Here is a 17,978-nt window from a genome sequence, read left to right on the forward strand (position 1 = left end):
CCCCGCCCCCGCAACCAATCACCGCCCACAGCGCGTCCCGCCCCCCCGCCGTTCCTCCTGAAGGCCAATCGCCGTTCGCCCCACCTCAGGCAGTGCAGCCAATCACCGCCCAGGGAGGCGGTGCCTTAGCTCCGCGCTGTAAACAACAGCGGGGACCGATTTAAAGGGGCCGCGACATCTAAAAGCGGCGACCGCCGTGGCTCCCTCCCGGTAACCGGGACCTCCCGTAGCCCTCCCACCCCACAGCGAAGGACGGAGGAGACCGACGTACAGAGAGAGGCTTTTATTACCCAAAAAATCACCCCCAAAACCCCGTCAGATAGAATTCCACAGTCGCTATCACAACCGGGATAAGGGGGAGGGGGGGAAACGGGACACCCCAAATATACAAATCAAAGCTAATATGGCAAATAAATAGGAATTCCCGGGGGGGGGGGGGTGAGGTTTGCATAGAGGAAGATTTAATAAAAAAGGGTCCTTTTTTTTTTTGTCTCGTTTATTATTATTAATTATTATTATTAATTATTATTCATCATTATTATTATTTCGATCATCGCCCCCGCAGGCCCCCGGATCCGAGCATCGAGATGGAATTAACGACAATGATTCACCTTCGCCTAATAACTTACAGAGGTCACCCAGGGATCTTGTGCTTTTCGGGGGGGGGGGAACACATCTCCTTCCCCCTCCACTATGGGGCACCAGGTCCCCAAACCCAGCCCTGAGGGCACCCATGGGTCTGGGGGTGCCCCCCCTGGTGCTGGGGGGGGGGGGTGGGGGGGGCACACACGGTGCTGGCCCCCTCCTGCTTGTACAACTTTGGTCACTAGCTTTGTGCCCCCGGCCCCACATCCCACCCCGAGACACCCCATGGAGCTGGGGGGGGGCAAGGGGGGGGAAGGCACCAAAACCACCCCTTTGGGGACACACACACACACACACACACACACACACACGTACATAATGACAAGGACCCGGCGCTGCCGTCCTCAGCGCGCTCGTGACACCGGTGAGTGGCAGAGGGTGGTCAAGCCTGAGCCGTGGCAGTGGTGGTGGCTTCGCACCGGCGACCATCCCCGTGGCCTCAGGCCTGATGCCGACCCTCTCTCCACTGCCACGTCCTCGCAGTCTCCCGGGCCAGCGGGAAAGGGGGAACGACAGGCACGGAGAAGGATGAGATGCCACCATCGTGTCACATCCCAGGTGCCCCCCCCCCCCCCCCCCCAATATAAAAACCACGGCAGAGGGGCAGGGATGGCCACGGCAGAGCCCCCCCAACCCCGAGACCTGAAGCTCCCTGAGCTGAACGAGGGTTTTTGTGCCACCCTGGAGATGGATCACAAAGAAACCAGCCTGGAAAAGCAGCAGCAGATCCCAGCTCCGTTTACCACCACGGTGCCACCAAGGGTTCAACCAGGCTTCTCCGGGCGCCCCGGCACGGTGTCACCTACTTAGGAAGAAAAGGGTCCCCTAAAACCGAGCCCGTGCCGGCGGGGCCGGGGTCAGATGGAGTTTTCCAAGAGGCTGTGGTTGCTCCGCCGGCTCAGGCAGTTCCTCTTGTTCAGGAGGCTCGTGGTCTCGTCGGCGGTGCTGGAAGGTTCGGGTTTCTCCGGTGTATCCGTGTCTGCACTGGGGCAGTTGCTGTCGGGGGACTGGGGACAACTGTCCATGCGGGAGGCTGTCAGGGCGTTCTGGTACTCGTGGCGCATGATCTGGGGAGGCAAAGGGAGAAGGGAAGGAGTGAGGAGTGGGGCTGGACCCCCAAGAGCATCCCTATGGGCATCCACCCCATCTTAGAGCCATGGAATTAATGAGGATGGGAAAGAGCTTCAGGATCAAGTCCAACCGTTCCCATCACTGCCAAGGCCACCCCTGCCCCATGGCACTGAGGCCTCGGCTCCACGGGGTGTGAACACTCGCAGGGCTGGTGCCTGCAGCCCTGCCCTGGGCAGCCTGTTCCAATGCCTGAGCACCCTCTGGGGCAGGAATTGTTCCTCAGCTCCATCTAAACCTGCCCTGGTGCAGCTTGAGGCCGGTTCCTCTTGTCATAGAATGGATCATAGAACGGGTTGGGTTGCAGGGACCTTAAAGCTCATCCAGCCCCAACCCCTGCCACGGGCAGGGACCCCTTCCACAGGCAGGGACCCCTTCCACTGGAGCAGCTTGCTCCAAGCCCCTGTGTCCAACCTGGCCTTGAGCACTGCCAGGGATGGGGCAGCCACAGCTTCTCTGGGCACCCTGTGCCAGCGCCTCAGCACCCTCACAGGGAAGAGCTTCTGCCTTATCTCCAACCTGAGCTCCCCGTTTCAGTCTGAACCCATCACCCCTTGTCCCATCCCTACAGTCCCTGATGCAGAGCCCCCCTCCAGCATCCTTGCAGCCCCCTTTAGACACTGGAAGCTGCTCTGAGGTCCCCCCTGACCCTCCTCTTCTGCAGGTTAAACCCCCGCAGCTCCCTCAGCCGCTCCCCACCACTCTCGTGCCCCAGAACCCTCACCTTGACGAACTGGAGGTCGGTGAGGGCGCGGACGCTGAAGTCGGGCACGTACTGGGCGCTGGTGCTGGTGTTGAGCTGGGTGGTGCTGCCGCTGATGGGGGAGGAGATGGAGTCGGAGCGCTCGTGGTAGTTGAGGGATGCCGAGTGGTTGAGGCTGCTGACGTGGGACGGGGAGCGCACCTCTGCGGGATGGGAGGGATGGGGTCAGCCATGCCCTGCACCCCCCTTCCCCGGGTCCTGTGCCTGCCCGTAATGGGGTGCTGAGCCCCTGGTGATGCTGCCCTGGCTCCATGCAGGGAGATCCCCACCCTGCAGGCTCCAGGGACACAGATCCCAGTGGTGACAAGGACTGATGGGATGCACATCCACCCCAGTGCTGCCCTATAGCACTGGATCTGATCCATCCAACCCTCTGCTCCCCCTTGAGCCAGAGGACAGGGACCAGGACCAAGGACACTGAGTCCAAACCGGGGGCTCAGTCACCCCATACGGGTTAGGGACAAGGTGGGGTTATGGGGACAAGGTGATGTGCTTGCACAGAGGGTACAGAGATGGACCAGACAACACAGAGGACAAGGTGAAGAGAAGCCTGTGGGTGAAGGGAAGGGTGGCTGCAGGTCCCTCTGCTCCTCACAGTGCCCACGGATGGGTGCTGCTGACACTGAGCACCATGAGGGTCTGTGTCAGCCCCACAACAGCAGCTCAGGGGGCACCAGTGGGGGCTCCAGCATCTCCTATTCCCACCAGCAGCTCTAACGCAGGGTGGGAGGCTCCCCCCAGGCTGACACCCAAGCGATGTGGGGGTGCTTACCAGTAGGAGAGGGGCCGATGGCCATCACCCCATAGTAGGAGAAAGCTCCTGCTTCAAACTTCATGCACTCCTTGCCCGTCTCCACCTCCACCTTGCCCTGCAAGGGAGAGAAGGGGTTGGGTTCCTTAAGCCCCATCCCGCAGCACCTGGGCTGGAGGAGAGACCCCAACCCCGCTGTCACTGCCTGCCCGGGGGGGACGGCTCTCGCAGCGGACCCCACGTGTGGGGTGGCAGCCGGGTACCTGCAGGATGAGGGTGAAGTAGTCGGCTGCTTTGTTCTTGCAGTAGAGGAAGTGGCGCGGGGCCTTCTTGTTGCCCTCATCGAACTTCAGCTCCTGGATGACGTGGGAGTACTTGAGGAGCCGCAGGAGGATCTTCTCCGAGATATAAGTGGGGGTGAAGAGGGAAACCTCTGAGAGCCAAAGGGGGAGAAAAGGGCTCAGAGCCACGGTCCTTGTCCCTCCACAAGAAGGTGCATCCCCCCCCGTCCCTCTCCGTGGTGCCTTGACACCTCTGTGGGGCAGAAGCCAACCCAACATAAGCTCTGGGTCCCCAGCAAGGCCGGCCCCAGCCTTGGGGACATGGGGAAAGGGACCACGCCGGAGGGATGGGGACTGTCAGAGCATCGCAGGCATCCCTGAGCCCTGTCCATTCCCATTCTGGGGTTGGGACAGAGGGGAGGGGAGCAGGATGAGACACAAGCACCCCGGAACTCCCGAACTACATGGCTGGAGAGACTCTTCCTTGGTGGGGGGACAGGAATGGAGCCCAGGGACACGGCAGCACACGGAGCCCACCAGGTCAGTGCTGGGGAGCTGCTGGAGCCATTGGACTGAGCCAAGGGGTGCCCCGAGCTTCGGGGGGCTCCCCCCACCCCAAAACACCCCCCCTTTACCTGTGGAGAGGAAGCGGTGGGCGGCCAAGAGCAGCTGCGGGGAGACCTTCACCTTCTGCTCCCCGACAGGGTCCTTGAAGGCCGAGAAGTCCCGTTTGCCCTTGTGGTTGTTCACGAGCTTCCTGCTGCGGTTGTCGGCTGTGGGGAGCGGGATGTCAGCGGGATACAGCGGGACACGGGATGAGGAGGGGGCAGGGACGGAGCCCGACACCTACTGTACGTGTCCGACTCGTCCAGGATCTCCGACTTGATGATCTCCTCGATGACATCCTCCAGCGTCACCAGCCCCAGCACCTCGTAGAAGGGATCCCCTTCGCCCTCGTTGTTCACCTTCTGCACGATGGCCAGGTGGGACTTCCCTATGGATTGGCACACGGGATGTTGGAAGGGGACCCCCCCAGTTCCAGGGTGGGGGTCACTGGGACCACTGCTTCCCATCCCACCACCCGCCTGCCTAGGAAACAATGAACCAGCTCGGATGCAGACACAGCCCTGGGCTGGGCACCAGCCCCCAGTGCGATGGCAGCGATTGAGGCCAGGCACCAGGGTGAGGCGAGGGCTTGGCAATGGGGTTCCTGGGAGCTGGAATGTGCCCCCCGGGAGCCCATTCCCTGTCACAAGGTCGGGTGAGTGCCCGCGGGCCCCACCCTGTGTAGGCAGGATGCAGTTTGCCCTGTTCCAGCTAAATCCAAAGGTGGGATCCGGGCTGGCCCTGCTCCTGGGTGCGTGTTTCTCCTGCTCCATCCCCAAATTACACAGATCCATTGGGAAAAGCGCCTCGGACAAGGAACATCCAGCTCTGCTCCAGGGAAAGGAGCAGTGTGTGGAACACCACAGCACGCCCAGGCCAGGTCACTGCACCCACAGGATGGACTCCTTAGCCTGGGGAAACTGAGGCAGGGAGGAAGGTGAGGACGCTCCCAGCACAGCCCCACACAGAATCACTTGGGCCTCCTGAAGCCGCACACTCGCCCCGAGGCCAGCAGCAAGATGCCATCCTGCTCTGCTCAGCACCAGCGTGCCCGCCCTGACATGAGCTGTTTGGTTATAGAGCTGCTGGCTGCAGGCACAGGGGAAAGCTGATGGGGAAGGGACCACAGAGCTCCCTGTGCTCACACAATCCCAGCCTGGTTTGGGTTGGAAGGGACCTTAAAGCTCACCCAGCTCCAACCCCTGCCACGGGCAGGGACCCCTTCCACTGGAGCAGCTTGCTCCAAGCCCCTGTGTCCAACCTGGCCTTGAGCACTGCCAGGGATGGGGCAGCCACAGCTTCTCTGGGCACCCTGTGCCAGCGCCTCAGCACCCTCACAGGGAAGAGCTTCTGCCTAAGAGCTCAGCTCAGTCTCCCCTCGGGCAGGTTCAAGCCATTCCCCTTGGCCTGTCCCTACAGGCCCTTATCCCAAGCCCCTCTCCAGGTTCCCTGCAGCCCCTTCAGGCACTGGAGCTGCTCTCAGGTCTCCCCTTCAGGAGCCTTCTCTTGTCCAGGCTGCCCCAGCCCAGCTCTCCCAGCCTGGCTCCAGAGCAGAGCTGCTCCAGTAACGGTGATGCTCAGAGGGGTGAAACCCCCTGAGCTCATGGCTCTGGGACCACCCCAGCTGGGGTGCTCGCGGGCAGGGATGGGGATGGGTCCTGGGTGGCTCCTTTTGGGATGAGCTCTGCTGGGAGCGGCCGGTGGCAAAGGAAACACTGGGATCCGCTGGGCAAAGGGCACGGGCGCTGCTTCTGCTCCGGGTACCCATGAGGGGGATGAGGGCAGAGCCCCACCACGGAGCTGCATCCGTGAGGAATGGGGCTCAGCTCAAACCAGCGCCACAAAGCAGGGCCCTGAGCCTGAGAGGCAGCTGAAATCCAGCCCTGTGGGACGTGGGTGGCTTTGTAACCGGAATGAGCGGCTCTAAATCCCTTAGGAAGGATTTGCCGGAGGGAAAGCCGGTGCCAGCAGCTGGGATAACACCGGCTCCGGCAGCAACAGGGCTCGGGTTCTCTGCTGCTGGGTGCTGGGGCCAGGCTGGAGCGGGATCGGATGAACTGAAGGGAATGATGCTGATATCCCATTGGCATTCCCACAAGGAGCCGTGCCAAGCTCTCGTGCCCATACTTTTGGAGCTGCTGCCTCCTCCCTACCTTTACACATGAGCCAAGCTCGGATCTAGCGGCTCCCAAACCCTCTCCCAAGCTCCAGCCAAGCTTTTGCTGCAGGTGGAATTATCTGATCCCTTAAATCGCATCACAACACCCCCCGGACCATCCCTGAGCATGGCGGGACACAGGGAGGTGGCTGCAGGAGCGGGGTTGACCCTGGCATCCCCCACCACAGCCGGGATCTTCACTTCAGCCGCTCCCACCTGAAGCTGGGAAGGGCAGGGGGGTTCCGAGCTGAAAGCACATCCCAGCGGGCTCAGCTCCTGCTCCCAGCCCCATGAGCAGGAAGCAGAGCAGGAATGGGGCTGGGAGGAGGGAGCCAAGCCCAGACCTGGGGGCCCAGCAATTTCCCAGCTCTCATTTTCCATCCCAGGGCCCCCGGGGCTGGTGATGAAACCCAAGTGACCGTTCCCAAAGCGGCTCCTGAGGCTGGCACTGGCCGTGGGCAGAGAACGGGAGGCTCCTGGCTCAGCTGCCTGTGCCCAGCACCGTGTCCCTCGTGCCCTGTGCCCTCCACCAAAACCAGCTCCCCACGGACGGCACCCCAGGGAACCAGTGGCACCCCATAGAAGCAGCGGCAACCCATGGAAGTGAGCAGCACCCCATGGAAGTGAGCAGCACCCCATGGAAGTGAGCAGCACCCCATGGAGCCAGCAGCACCACATGGAAGCAGCAGCACCCCATGGAGCCAGCTGCACCCCATGGAAGTGAGCAGCACCCCATGGAAGCAGCAGCACCCCATGGAAATGAGCAGCACCCCATGGAAGCAGCAGCACCCCATGGAAGTGAGCAGCACCCCATGGAGCCAGCTGCACCCCATGGAAATGAGCAGCACCCCATGGAAGCAGCAGCACCCCATGGAAATGAGCAGCACCCCATGGAAGCAGCAGCACCCCATGGAAGTGAGCAGCACCCCATGGAAGCAGCAGCACCCCATGGAAGTGAGCAGCACCCCATGGAGCCAGCTGCACCCCATGGAAGCAGCGGCACCCCAGAGAAGCAGCAGCACCCCATGGGAGCAAGCAGCACCTCATGGAAGCAGCAGCACCCTATGGAAGCAGCAGCATCCCATGGAAGTGAGCAGCAACTCATGGGAGCAAGCAGCACCTCACAGAAGCAACCAGCACCCTATGGAAGTGAGCAGCATCCCATGGAAGCAGCAGCGCCCCATGGAAGCAGCAGCACCCCATGGAAGCAGCAGCGCCCCATGGAAGCAGCAGCATCCCCTTACCCTTTTTGAACTCCTCCAGCATGGCATCCAGCTTGGTGTCATGGAAGACGACGTGGACGGGGTGGTTGTAGAACTTGGTGATGGTCTTGAGGGGGGTGCAGTCGTCAGGGTCAACGAAAGCCAAGTCCTTGACGTAGAGGATGTCCATGATGTTGGAGCGCTCCTCCTCGTAGACAGGGATGCGGGTGTAGCCGCTCTCCATGATCTCCGACATGGTGTTGAAGTCCAGGATGGCGTCGCTGTTGATCATGAAGCAGTTCTGCAGCGGGGTCATCACGTCCTCCACCGTCTTGGTGCGGAGCTCCAGGGCTCCCTGGATCATGTTGAGCTCTTCCCTCACCAGGTCGTTGTAGGGCTCCGTCACCTTCAGCATCTCCACCAGCTTCTCCCGGTTGTAGACGGTGCCGATCTCCTGGCCCAGGATGCAGTCGAGGAGCTTGCTGATGGGGTAGGAGAGGGGGAACGTCACCAGCATGAAGAACTTGGTCACCACGATGGTGCTGGCGCCCACGGCCAAGCCGTGGCGGGAGCAGAGCGCCTGGGGCACGATCTCCCCGAAGATGACGATGCCGATGGTGGAAGCGACGACGGCGCCGATGCCGGAACCGATGAGATCATCGAGGAAGATCGTGAGGGTGGTGTTCACCAGCACGTTGCCCAGCAGCAGGGAGCACAGCAGGTAGTTCCCTTTGCGGCGGATGGGCTCGATCCTGCGGGCGTAGCGCTTCTCGGTGTCGGTGCCGCAGTTCTGCACGATGCGCAGCTCCATGGGGTCCAGCGCCATGAGGCCCAGGTTGAGCCCGCTGAAGATGCCCGACAGCACCAGCAGCCCCACGATCAGGATCACCTGCAGCCACAGCGGCAACAGCGACTTCTTCTCCTCCAGCACCACGAGCCAGCCGTCGGGGTCGGGATGGGGCAGCCAGGCCTGCCCGGCCCGGCGCTGCGTGCACAACACGTAGGTCTTTACCTTCTCGCCCTTCCGCAGGGCGCGGACCCGCACCCGCAGCAGGGCCGAGGTGTCGAAGAGCTCAGCGGGGCCCGGCTGCACCACCACGTCCTGGGTGCGGGAGGCGCAGGAGCCGTTCGGGGCAGAACCGTTCTCGGCCGGGCGCAGCTCGGCGAACGCCACCCGTTCCCCGGCGCCGGGGCCCAGCCCCTGCCCGTAGAAGCGCAGCAGCAGCTCGCTGCCCTCCGTCACACGGATGGGCCCGCGGGACGGGGCCGCCGGCACCGGCTTCGTGCTCTCCTCCAGCCGCATCCCCAGCACCGCGCTGCCCCCGTCCGCAGGCCCCGCCCGGGACACGGCAGCGGCGGCGCCGGGCAGCGCCAGCAGCAGCAGCAGCAGCAGCGGCGGCGGCGGCAGCACCGACAGGGCCCCGCTGCCCCCGCCGCCCGCCGCCATGTTGGCGTCTCGCAGCCACCTCACGCCGCGCCCCCTGCCCGCCCCGAGAGGGGCTGCGTCACAGCCTCCCTCCGCCGCACTGCCTTAAAGGGGCGATGGTAACACTGGGCTGGTGGGGTCCGCACGGGGGGATGAGTGAAGGGGATGGGTGTGGGAGAGGAGTGGGATGCAAAGGGGTAGGGGTATCCATTAGGTGGGAGTTGAGCCCCTTCCTGGGGAAGGCGGGTGTGTGGGGTGCGGGCGAAATCAGAGTGAGCAGGAGCTTGCGGAGGAGCACTAAGTCCTGGGGAGGTGGGCATTAGGATCTTGGGGGGGCGGGGGGGGGCACTAAGACCTGGAGGGAGTCACTAGGACAGGGGAAGGAACATTAGGACCTGGAGGGGGTCACTAGGACCTGGGGTAAGGGGGGCACTAGGATCTGGGGAGGTGGGAAGGGGCACTGGGACCAGGGAGGGGGGCAATAGGACCCAGGAGGGGCACTAGGACCTGGGGTAAGGGGGGCACTAGGACCCAGGAGGGGCACTAGGACCTGGGGTAAGGGGGGCACTAGGACCTGGGGAGAGGGGCACTAGGACCGGGGAGAGGGGCACTAGGACCTGGGGAGAGGGGCACTAGGACCCGGGGAGAGGAGCACTAGGACCTGGGGAGAGGGGCACTAGGACCGGGGAGAGGAGCACTAGGACCGGGGAGAGGAGCACTAGGACCGGGGAGAGGGGCACTAGGACCTGGGGAGAGGAGCACTAGGACCTGGGGAGAGGGGCACTAGGACCGGGGAGAGGAGCACTAGGACCGGGGAGAGGAGCACTAGGACCGGGGAGAGGGGCACTAGGACCTGGGGAGAGGAGCACTAGGACCTGGGGAGAGGAGCACTAGGACCTGGGGAGAGGGGCACTAGGACCGGGGAGAGGAGCACTAGGACCGGGGAGAGGAGCACTAGGACCGGGGAGAGGGGCACTAGGACCTGGGGAGAGGGGCACTAGGACCTGGGGCGAGGGGCACTAGGACCTGGGGCGCGCACCTCAGGCCATCGCGCACCAGGAGCCGGCGCGGATCCTTTAAGGCAGCCAACAAGAAGTTACCCATCAGCCCCTGCGCGCACCCCGCTCCTCTCCATTGACAGTCCTCTCCTCCAACCCGCATACGGCGGGCCTTGGGCGAGGCAACCAATAAGCGAACTCCCCGCCGGCGAGCTGGCCAATGAGCGGGCGGGGCGGGGCGTAGAGCGGGCGGCGGGGGCAAGATGGCGGCGTCGGGCCGGTATGCGGCCGTGCTGGTGCTGCTGGCGCTGGGCGGCCCGCGGGCCGAGCAGACGGAGGAGCACCTCAAGCGGGAGCACTCGCTCTCCAAACCCTACCAGGGTGAGTGGGGCAGCGCAGGGCGCTGCGGGGAAAGGTGCCCGGTATCCGGTACCGACAGTGCGTTGTGGGCCGCAGGTGTGGGCTCGGCCAGCTCGGGGCTGTGGGACCTGCAGGGTAACGCCATGGTCATGACCCAGTTCATCCGCCTCACCCCCGACGTGCAGAGCAAGCAGGGAGCCGTCTGGAACCGGGTGGTGAGCACCGGGGGGGGGGGGCTGGGGGTGAGGGATGGGGCCGTGGAGGGGTCACTTTGGGGGTGAGGGGGCTCGGGGAGGGGTTAAGAACAGGTTGGGGGGGGCTGGGGTGAGTGTGGGGAAGGGGTTTGGGGGGCTGGAGGCTGAACCAGAGGGCTTGGGGGGGTCCTGAGTAAGGGGCGCAGGGTATGGGAGCAGTGGGGGGTGGCGAAGGGGTTTGAGGTAAAGGGAGGGTTTTGGGGGGGTCTCAGGGCAGGAATGGGTAAAACTGGGGGGGGGGGGTCTGGGGGGGGGTTGACGGGGTGCTGGGGAAGCTGCCTGGGGTTGTAGAGTGGGGCAGGGAGGAGCTGGGGGGGGTCTGAGCTGGCACCACTGCAGCCCCCACCCTTTGGCTCCTGCAAGGGCTGGGCCACCCCATGGGCATTGGGGGTGCTTGGGGTCTCCTGTGGGACCCCTGTGGCTGGAGCTGCTGCTGCCTGTGCCATGGCCGGGTCTATGGGGCTGGTGGAGCAGCAGCGTGGTGTGGTTGTGGGTACAGCGTGGTGTGGTTGTGGGTACAGCGTGGTGTGGTTGTGGGTACAGCGTGGTGTGGTTGTGGGTACAGCGTGTCACCCGGCACGCGGCAAAGCTGCCCCGAATTCCTGGATGATTCCCGTTGAATTTCAGTGTGGGATGAAATCAGTGGGGATGTTGTGCCCCAGGATCCAGCCCTGCTCCACAGGGGTTTGGAAAGCAGCCTATGAGACCAGAGTGATCCCTCATGCTCTGATTTAGTGACATATCGTACTGAGGGAGGTTGCTTTTCCCTCGGCCTTCCTTCCCTTTTCCCTCGGCCTTCCTTCCCTTCCCTTTTCCCTCGGCCTTCCTTCCCTTTCCTTTTCCTTGGGCTGGCTCTCAGGAAATGTGGCTTCTGAGCAAAGCCACCCAACATCCCGTGAGCTTCCCACCAGCCGCCTTCCCCACATCCCATGCATGAATCTGCCCTTTAGCCCAGGGAATGTGTTGGGAGCTCAGGAAATAACTGGCTCATCAGGAAGCAGGAGCTGCTCCTCCATTATTCCACTCTTCTTTTCCTGTGTGTGAATTCCTGATCTCGGAGTAGTGTGGGATCAGAAGCGGTTCTTTGGCTTTCCATAGCGCTGGGTAACAACCGATTCCCTTGGTTTCATGATGTCCCTTGGGGTTAATTATTGCTCACAACGGAGCTGTGGGATAGCAAGGTCTGTTGGCAAGGGAAACGTGGAGTAGTGGTGCATGGAGCTGTTGTGACGGGCAGAGGATGGCGCAGAGGTGGCTGTGTCTGTCCCCTAACCCTCATGGGCAAGAAGCAGTGGGTGCTGGTACTGGGGCACCCTCGTGTCCCATCCCTGCTCCTTTGCTTGCAGCCCTGTTACCTGCGGGACTGGGAGATGCAGGTGCACTTCAAGATCCACGGGCAAGGCAAGAAGAACCTGAACGGGGATGGATTTGCCATCTGGTACACCAAGGATCGCATGCAGCCAGGTGAGCATGGCTGTAGCTGCTGTCACTGCTGTCAGGAATGTGCCACCTTCTCAGGGAATGGTTTGGGTTGGAAGGGACCTTAAAGCTCCTCCAGCTCCAGCCCCTGCCATGGGCAGGGACCCCTTCCACTGGAGCAGCTTGCTCCAAGCCCCTGTGTCCAACCTGGCCTTGAGCACTGCCAGGGATGGGGCAGCCACAGCTTCTCTGGGCACCCTGTGCCAGCGCCTCAGCACCCTCACAGGGAAGAGCTTCTGCCTAAGAGCTCAGCTCAGTCTCCCCTCGGGCAGGTTCAAGCCATTCCCCTTGGCCTGTCCCTACAGGCCCTTGTCCCAAGCCCCTCTCCAGGTCTCGCGCCAGCAGCTCCAGGTCCCTCTGGTGCTGTTGCCCCAGCTCTGGATCAGGGATGCAGGGGGGATCTCCCTAGAGCGGAGCAGAGGGGCAGGATCCCCTCCCTGAGCTGCTGCTCACACAGAGGCACTGGGAGGCTGGAATCAGGTTGGGGGTCAGGGCTTTGGGGTTGTTTTGCCCTGGCTTTGGGGTCAGTGTAATGGGAAGCGTGGTCCCTCCTGCACTGGGAGTCAGCTCCTTAAGAAACAGACTGTGGAGGAAGTGCTTGAGCAGCAAAGGGAAAGGGTTTTCCTCTGCCCCTCTGACTTCCCTGCCTGCTCTGTGTGCTTTAGTCGCTGCTCAAGGCCTCCTCCTTACGTGACCTGATGAGTAACAACCCCTTTGCAACACCTGCCTGGCTTTGCCATCCTTAATCAAAGCCTCTCCTCCCTCCTAGGACCTGTCTTTGGAAGCAAGGATAACTTCCTGGGCCTGGGAGTGTTTGTGGACACCTACCCAAACGAGGAGAAGCAGCATGAGGTGAGTTAGGAGACAACAGGCCCACGCTGCCCACCAGCTGCCTGCACGGGCAGAGCTGAGGTTGTGGCTCTTCCCTGGCATGGTGTGAGCTTTCCTGAGCTCTGAAGTCAGAGAGCACCTACTGCAGCTGTCTGATGATCCCACCGCTGTGTGGTGAGCTCCTGGGCTCTTCTGGAGGCTGCCTCAAGCGGTAGCTGAGGTGAAGCTGTACCAAGAGCATTGTAGACCTCGAGCAGAGCAGTTCCTGAGCTGCTGGCCCAGCCCTGCCTGCGTGACAGGGCTCTTTTGTTGCAGCTGCTCACAGGAGGCTTTCCCTGCTCTCGGGTGCAGTGTGACTGTGCTCTGCCCCTTTGGAAGACGCCCGTCTGAAGGACTTTGTGTTCCTGGTGTCTCTGTTGTTTGTTTGGAGGTTTATTGGTGTGGGTTCCTATGGAGAAGGGAGTGCAGAGGTAGTTAAAACCAAGCCCTGCCCTGGAATCTCTTTCATCACTCCAAAACCAAAGCTGAACTTGATCTTAATGCCAGTTTCCCCTAAAACATAGGCCCTGCTGTACCCCAAGACCTTGGTGCTGATCCCTAAATGGGATTAACACCCCTCACCCTGGAGAGAGGGGCAAAAGGTGCAGTTGGGATGTGCCCTGACCTTGGAGCTGCTGGGAGGTGCTGAGGAACAACCAGCTTTTGTTAAGGCACCCAAAGCAGCAGCTCTGGTGCAGGGGTGGACTTTGTGCTTGTAAAAGCCTTTCTGAGCCATTTGGTGCCTTATTAATGGGGTTAGTGCTGGGTGGATCCTGGTGACCTGCAGTGGCAGAGCTGCTTTTGTGGGGTAAAGGGATGCACAATGGGTCTTCCGTAAAGGAAATCATGAGTGGAATGTGGGTGTCTGGCTTTGTGGCACCTGGAGAGGGCTGCCCTCCTCTGGTCAGGAGCAGAGCACTCTTTGTGTTTGTGGAATCATAGAATCCTGGAATGGTTTGGGTTGGAAGGGACCTCAAAGCTCCTCCACGGAGCTTTGCCACGGGAAGGGACACCTCCCACTGGAGCAGCTTGCTCCAAGCCCCTGTGTCCAACCTGGCCTTGAGCACTGCCAGGGATGGGGCAGCCACAGCTTCTCTGGGCACCCTGTGCCAGCGCCTCAGCACCCTCACAGGGAAGAGCTTCTGCTTCAGAGCTCAGCTCAGTCTCCCCTTGGGCAGGTTCAAGCCATTCCCCTTGGCCTGTCCCTACAGGCCCTTGTCCCAAGCCCCTCTCCAGGTTTCCTGCAGCCCCTTTAGGCACTGGAGCTGCTCTTGCTGTTGGGGCTCTGTTGTGTGGGTGAGCTGCTGCATGGTGAGGAGGAGAAACACGGCAGCACTTTGTGTGGCTTTCACCCCCCAGCTCAGGATTCTGTGTGGCTCAGGATTCAGCACCTAACACCTAAACCCCTCTCTGCTTTAGTCTCTGCTAAGCTGAGCATCCCAGGGAGGAAGCGTCCAGGTTGCAGGTTAACGCTAAACTCTGGTCTGTGACCATCTTGCTTCTGTGCTCTTTCTTGCTTTGCGATAACCCTGGACTGGCAGGCTCAGAAGAGGAGGTACAGCCCAGGAAATCAGGTACTTCCTCTTGCTGACCTTCCCATTCCCAAGCTGCCCGGTCTCACCTTGCCTCACAGCTGAGGAATTCCCTCCTCTGAGCTCCAGAAATCCCTTTGTCAGCTGGGAGAGGCTGCATGAAACCGCCTGTCCTCCATCCTGAATGTCCAAGGGATGGAACGGGATCGTGCTGTTGTCATGTTGAGGCAGATTAGTGGTGGGATGAAGGAGTTTGAGCTCCATAGGGCTGTTGGCTCATGGTCGAACCAAGAGCTCAGCCCCAGCCTTGCCCCCGGCAGCGTGTGTTCCCCTACATCTCGGCCATGGTGAACAACGGTTCCCTCACCTACGACCATGACCGGGACGGGCGCCCGACGGAGCTGGGGGGCTGCACGGCCATGGTGAGGAACCTCAACCACGACACCTTCCTGGTCATCCGCTACGTGAAGAGGAGGCTGACGGTGAGTGCTGCCAGCCCGGGCCCACGCGGCAGCGGGGCCACGGCAAGGGCTCAGGGCCCTGCTTCTGCCTCAGGTCCTGATTGATATCGATGGGAAGCACGAGTGGAGGGACTGCATCGACGTGCCGGGCGTGCGCCTGCCCCGTGGCTACTACTTTGGGACGTCTTCTGTCACTGGAGACCTCTCAGGTACTGCCCCGGGGTCCCGAACCTTGCTTCCCAAGCAGCTCCTGTGCAGCTTTGGAGGTGCAGCTGGGTACCTGCTGTTGCTTACGGAAGCAAATGAGGATCTTTCCATGCTTTAAACACCTTTAAGCTTTGGTTTTAGCTTGCAGCAGCTCCTGAGGAGCCCAAAGCCTGCTCTGGGTGTGTTGCTCCCCTGAGTGGTTGCTTTAGGCAGCGCTTCCCACTTTCCTTGAGCTCCTTGCATGGCTCAACCTCAGCCAACAGGAGTGCAGCCAAGCGGCTGTAGCAGCTCAGCCAGAGGGTTCTGTCTCCAAAACAAGCCCCTGGGGAGGAGTGAAAGTAGGATGAGCACTGAAAAGGAATCTCTTCCACTCTCCTGCCACAGCCCGTGGAGCCTGGGTTAACCCCAAGGGCAGCACTGGGAGGAACGGCCTTCACTGCAGCCACAGGGCTCCCTCCTGCCCTCTGCCTCTGCTCCGGGGGTATCCTGCTTTGGATTTCACATTCTGGGAGCTCTGAGCTGCTCCTTGTTGAGGGAGGGACCTAAAGCTGCAGCCCTTCACCCTCCTCTGCATAATACTTCCCTCGCGGTGCTGGTTGAGGTGCTGTGCGCTCTGCTGTTACCCCACTGGGCCTCTTTGGGCAGGTTTTTGGCCTGATTTGAGCTCTGCCTCTGCAGAAGTGCATTGATGGGTGTCTGAGCCCGTTGTTGGCTCCACCAGCAGTTCCTTTTCTCTCCCAGATCCCTGCGTGGTGCCCGGGGAGCTGGTGTGGAGCCCTCGCCTTGTCCCACTAACAACCCCACCAGCACGAGCAAAGGGCCCCGTGAGGCCGATGCTAACACCTTCCCTTCGGGTGGCTGACGGGCTAATCCCACTTTGGGCTGGTGGTTTTCAGTTTAGCTTAAAGGTTCCCGTTGGCTGAGGGCCCAGCTCAGCCCAGCATAGATCCTGCCCTCTGGAGGTGAGTTTTCCCACCTTGGGAAGGCAGAGCAGCACCTTGGTCCTAAGTGATAACATCCCGTGGTGCTGCCTGAGGCACAGTCCCTGGCCAGAGCTGTGTCTGCCAGCGGTGCCTCAGGACATGGTTCTGCTCTGCTTGCAGACAACCACGACATCATCTCCCTGAAGCTCTACCAGCTGACAGTGGAGAGGAGCCCGGAGGAGGAGAAGCGGGACAGGGAGGTCTATCTGCCCGTCGTGGACAACCTGAAGCTGCCAGGAAGTGAGTAGGAGCTGCTGGTCCCACACAGGAGAAGGGGGAAGCTGTAGGGACTGGGAGGGTTGTGGAGGAGAAGCCACATCGTTTTGAGAGCGAACAGGCTGAGCTCCACCTGGAATCATGGAATGGTTTGGGTTGGAAGGGAGCTTAAAGCTCCTCCAGCTCCAACCCCTGCCACGGGCAGGGACCCCATCCGCTGGAGCAGCTTGCTCCGAGCCCCTGTGTCCAACCTGGCCTTGAGCACTGCCAGGGATGGGGCAGCCCAGGAGGGGTTCCTGGGGTGTGGGTGCTGGGGTGCTCACGGGCTGGTTTCCCTCCTCTCTCTCCCAGTGGAGGCACCGCTGGAGCCCATGAGTGGCCTGGCTCTCTTCTTGATCGTCTTCTTCTCCCTTGTTGCCATCGTTTTTGCCATCGTCATCGGAGTTATCATCTACAACAAGTGGCAGGAGCAGAGCCGGAAACACTTCTATTGACTTGGGAATACCCTGGGATAGCCCATGGCTGGTCCTTGCTAGCCACATCCTGCCTCCCACCATTCCCAGACTGGCCAGAGCGTGATGGACCGACCCCTGTGGCAGGAACCGTTGTGTCCCCCCCGGAATCCCACTGGGGACGGCTGCTGTTTCTTGTTGGGCTCCAGAACTCCAATGCTGCTCCTGGTGGGAGCCGGGATCCGCAGCATGTCCCGTGATGGCTGCAGGGATGGAGCTGCCACTTCCTGAAGGAGCTTTGCTCTGGGAATTGTTCAGGAGGACGTCGGGACGTGGGCAGGAGTCCTCACCTCGCCTGTGAGGGATGCCAGCGAGCAGGGCCCGGCCAAGCGCCTGTTTCCACACCAGATCCCCCCTTCCCTCCCAGCCTCTTGTCTCCAAGCGATTCCACTTCCAGGAGGGATTTTCCAAGCTGTTCACCCCGCGCTGGCTGCTCTGTCACCTGCTTAGGCTGGTGGTGGAGCCCAGACTGCTTTTCTTTGTACGTGGATCCCCGCACCGGTGCTGTTTGCATGTCGTGTCGTGGCTTCTGGCGGCTTTCCCCTCGGTGCTCGCTGCATCCCAGGGCTCCTCCAAGGGTTTCCCTGCCTTGGAGCCGGAGCTTTTGCTGCCTTTCAGGGAGTTGTGGTTTAATCCTACCTCAGGGACTGCTTTGGTCAATGATTTCTTGGTGTTCTCTTGCTGGTTGTCACATCCACTCTCACCCCTGGGGACCCCAGCACAAGATAATGGTCCCCAGAGGGACCCAGGAGACATTAGGTCCGTTTGCCCCAGGGGAGTCTTTAATGGCTCTGAGGACATCAGGATGGCAAAGCTGCAGCCCCATCCTTGGCAACACCCTCCTCGATGGCATCCTAGGGAGCTGCGTCCATGCCCTGCAGCCTTCCAGGACCCTCACAGCCAGGATGGATCCCTGTGGGGATCCCAGAGGACGGGGGGCACACGTGGCTGTGGGTAGAGCCTTTTTCCAAGTGCCCAGCACTGGTTGTGGTGCAGAAGGAGTTCTCCTGGGGTTTGTTCTCTTTTTGCCTCACAACCAGGAGTGAAATGCGGGTGCCTGCTCCTGGAGCTGTTCTGGTGTCTCAGAATAAACACTGCTGTGTGTGTGAGAGGGTGACACTGGGGGATAGTGGGTGATTGTGGGAG

The 17,978-nt window shown here is 61.5% G+C and overlaps 2 protein-coding genes across 4 annotated transcripts; one reads left to right on the forward strand and one right to left on the reverse strand.

Moving 5' to 3' along the window:
* Positions 1-268: 268 nt before the first annotated feature.
* CNNM4 (cyclin and CBS domain divalent metal cation transport mediator 4) lies at positions 269-9,816 on the reverse strand. Its single transcript, XM_065659061.1, has 7 exons — positions 7,577-9,816; positions 4,419-4,562; positions 4,204-4,341; positions 3,551-3,720; positions 3,309-3,405; positions 2,498-2,679; positions 269-1,712 (listed from the first exon to the last, which is right to left on the reverse strand). The coding sequence occupies exons 1-7, from the start codon at positions 8,979-8,981 to the stop codon at positions 1,503-1,505; spliced, it is 2,346 nt and encodes a 781-aa protein (XP_065515133.1). The 5' UTR covers positions 8,982-9,816; the 3' UTR covers positions 269-1,502.
* A 159-nt stretch (positions 9,817-9,975) lies between these two features.
* LMAN2L (lectin, mannose binding 2 like) lies at positions 9,976-17,941 on the forward strand. 3 transcript variants are annotated; one of them, XM_065659064.1, is made up of 9 exons: positions 9,976-10,339; positions 10,415-10,533; positions 11,919-12,036; positions 12,821-12,903; positions 14,463-14,495; positions 14,774-14,935; positions 15,009-15,123; positions 15,863-16,083; positions 16,225-16,310. In XM_065659064.1, the coding sequence occupies exons 1-8, from the start codon at positions 10,222-10,224 to the stop codon at positions 16,042-16,044; spliced, it is 930 nt and encodes a 309-aa protein (XP_065515136.1). In that variant the 5' UTR covers positions 9,976-10,221; the 3' UTR covers positions 16,045-16,083; positions 16,225-16,310. The 3 variants fall into 3 exon arrangements, with proteins under 3 accessions (XP_065515136.1, XP_065515134.1, XP_065515135.1); XM_065659062.1 differs by lacking the exon at positions 15,863-16,083 and adding an exon at positions 16,672-17,941 and having other exon boundaries at positions 10,177-10,339; positions 16,225-16,344; XM_065659063.1 differs by lacking the exons at positions 14,463-14,495; positions 15,863-16,083 and adding an exon at positions 16,672-17,941 and having other exon boundaries at positions 10,179-10,339; positions 16,225-16,344.
* Positions 17,942-17,978: the final 37 nt, after the last annotated feature.

Source organism: Lathamus discolor, chromosome 22 (assembly GCF_037157495.1).
Source record: "Lathamus discolor isolate bLatDis1 chromosome 22, bLatDis1.hap1, whole genome shotgun sequence".
NCBI classification, from domain to species: Eukaryota; Metazoa; Chordata; class Aves; order Psittaciformes; family Psittacidae; genus Lathamus; species Lathamus discolor.

Coding starts and splice junctions, on each gene's coding strand:
- CNNM4 (XM_065659061.1), bottom strand. CDS start 8,981: ATGGCGGCGGGCGGCGGGGGCAGCGGGGCCCTGTCGGTGCTGCCGCCG. Junction 3,406..3,550: donor ACTTCACCCTCATCCTGCAG/GTACCCGGCTGC, acceptor TCTCCCTTGCAG/GGCAAGGTGGAGGTGGAGAC. Junction 2,680..3,308: donor CATCGGCCCCTCTCCTACTG/GTAAGCACCCCC, acceptor CCCATCCCGCAG/AGGTGCGCTCCCCGTCCCAC.
- LMAN2L (XM_065659062.1), top strand. CDS start 10,222: ATGGCGGCGTCGGGCCGGTATGCGGCCGTGCTGGTGCTGCTGGCGCTG. Junction 10,340..10,414: donor GCTCTCCAAACCCTACCAGG/GTGAGTGGGGCA, acceptor TGTGGGCCGCAG/GTGTGGGCTCGGCCAGCTCG. Junction 14,496..14,773: donor GGTACAGCCCAGGAAATCAG/GTACTTCCTCTT, acceptor TGCCCCCGGCAG/CGTGTGTTCCCCTACATCTC.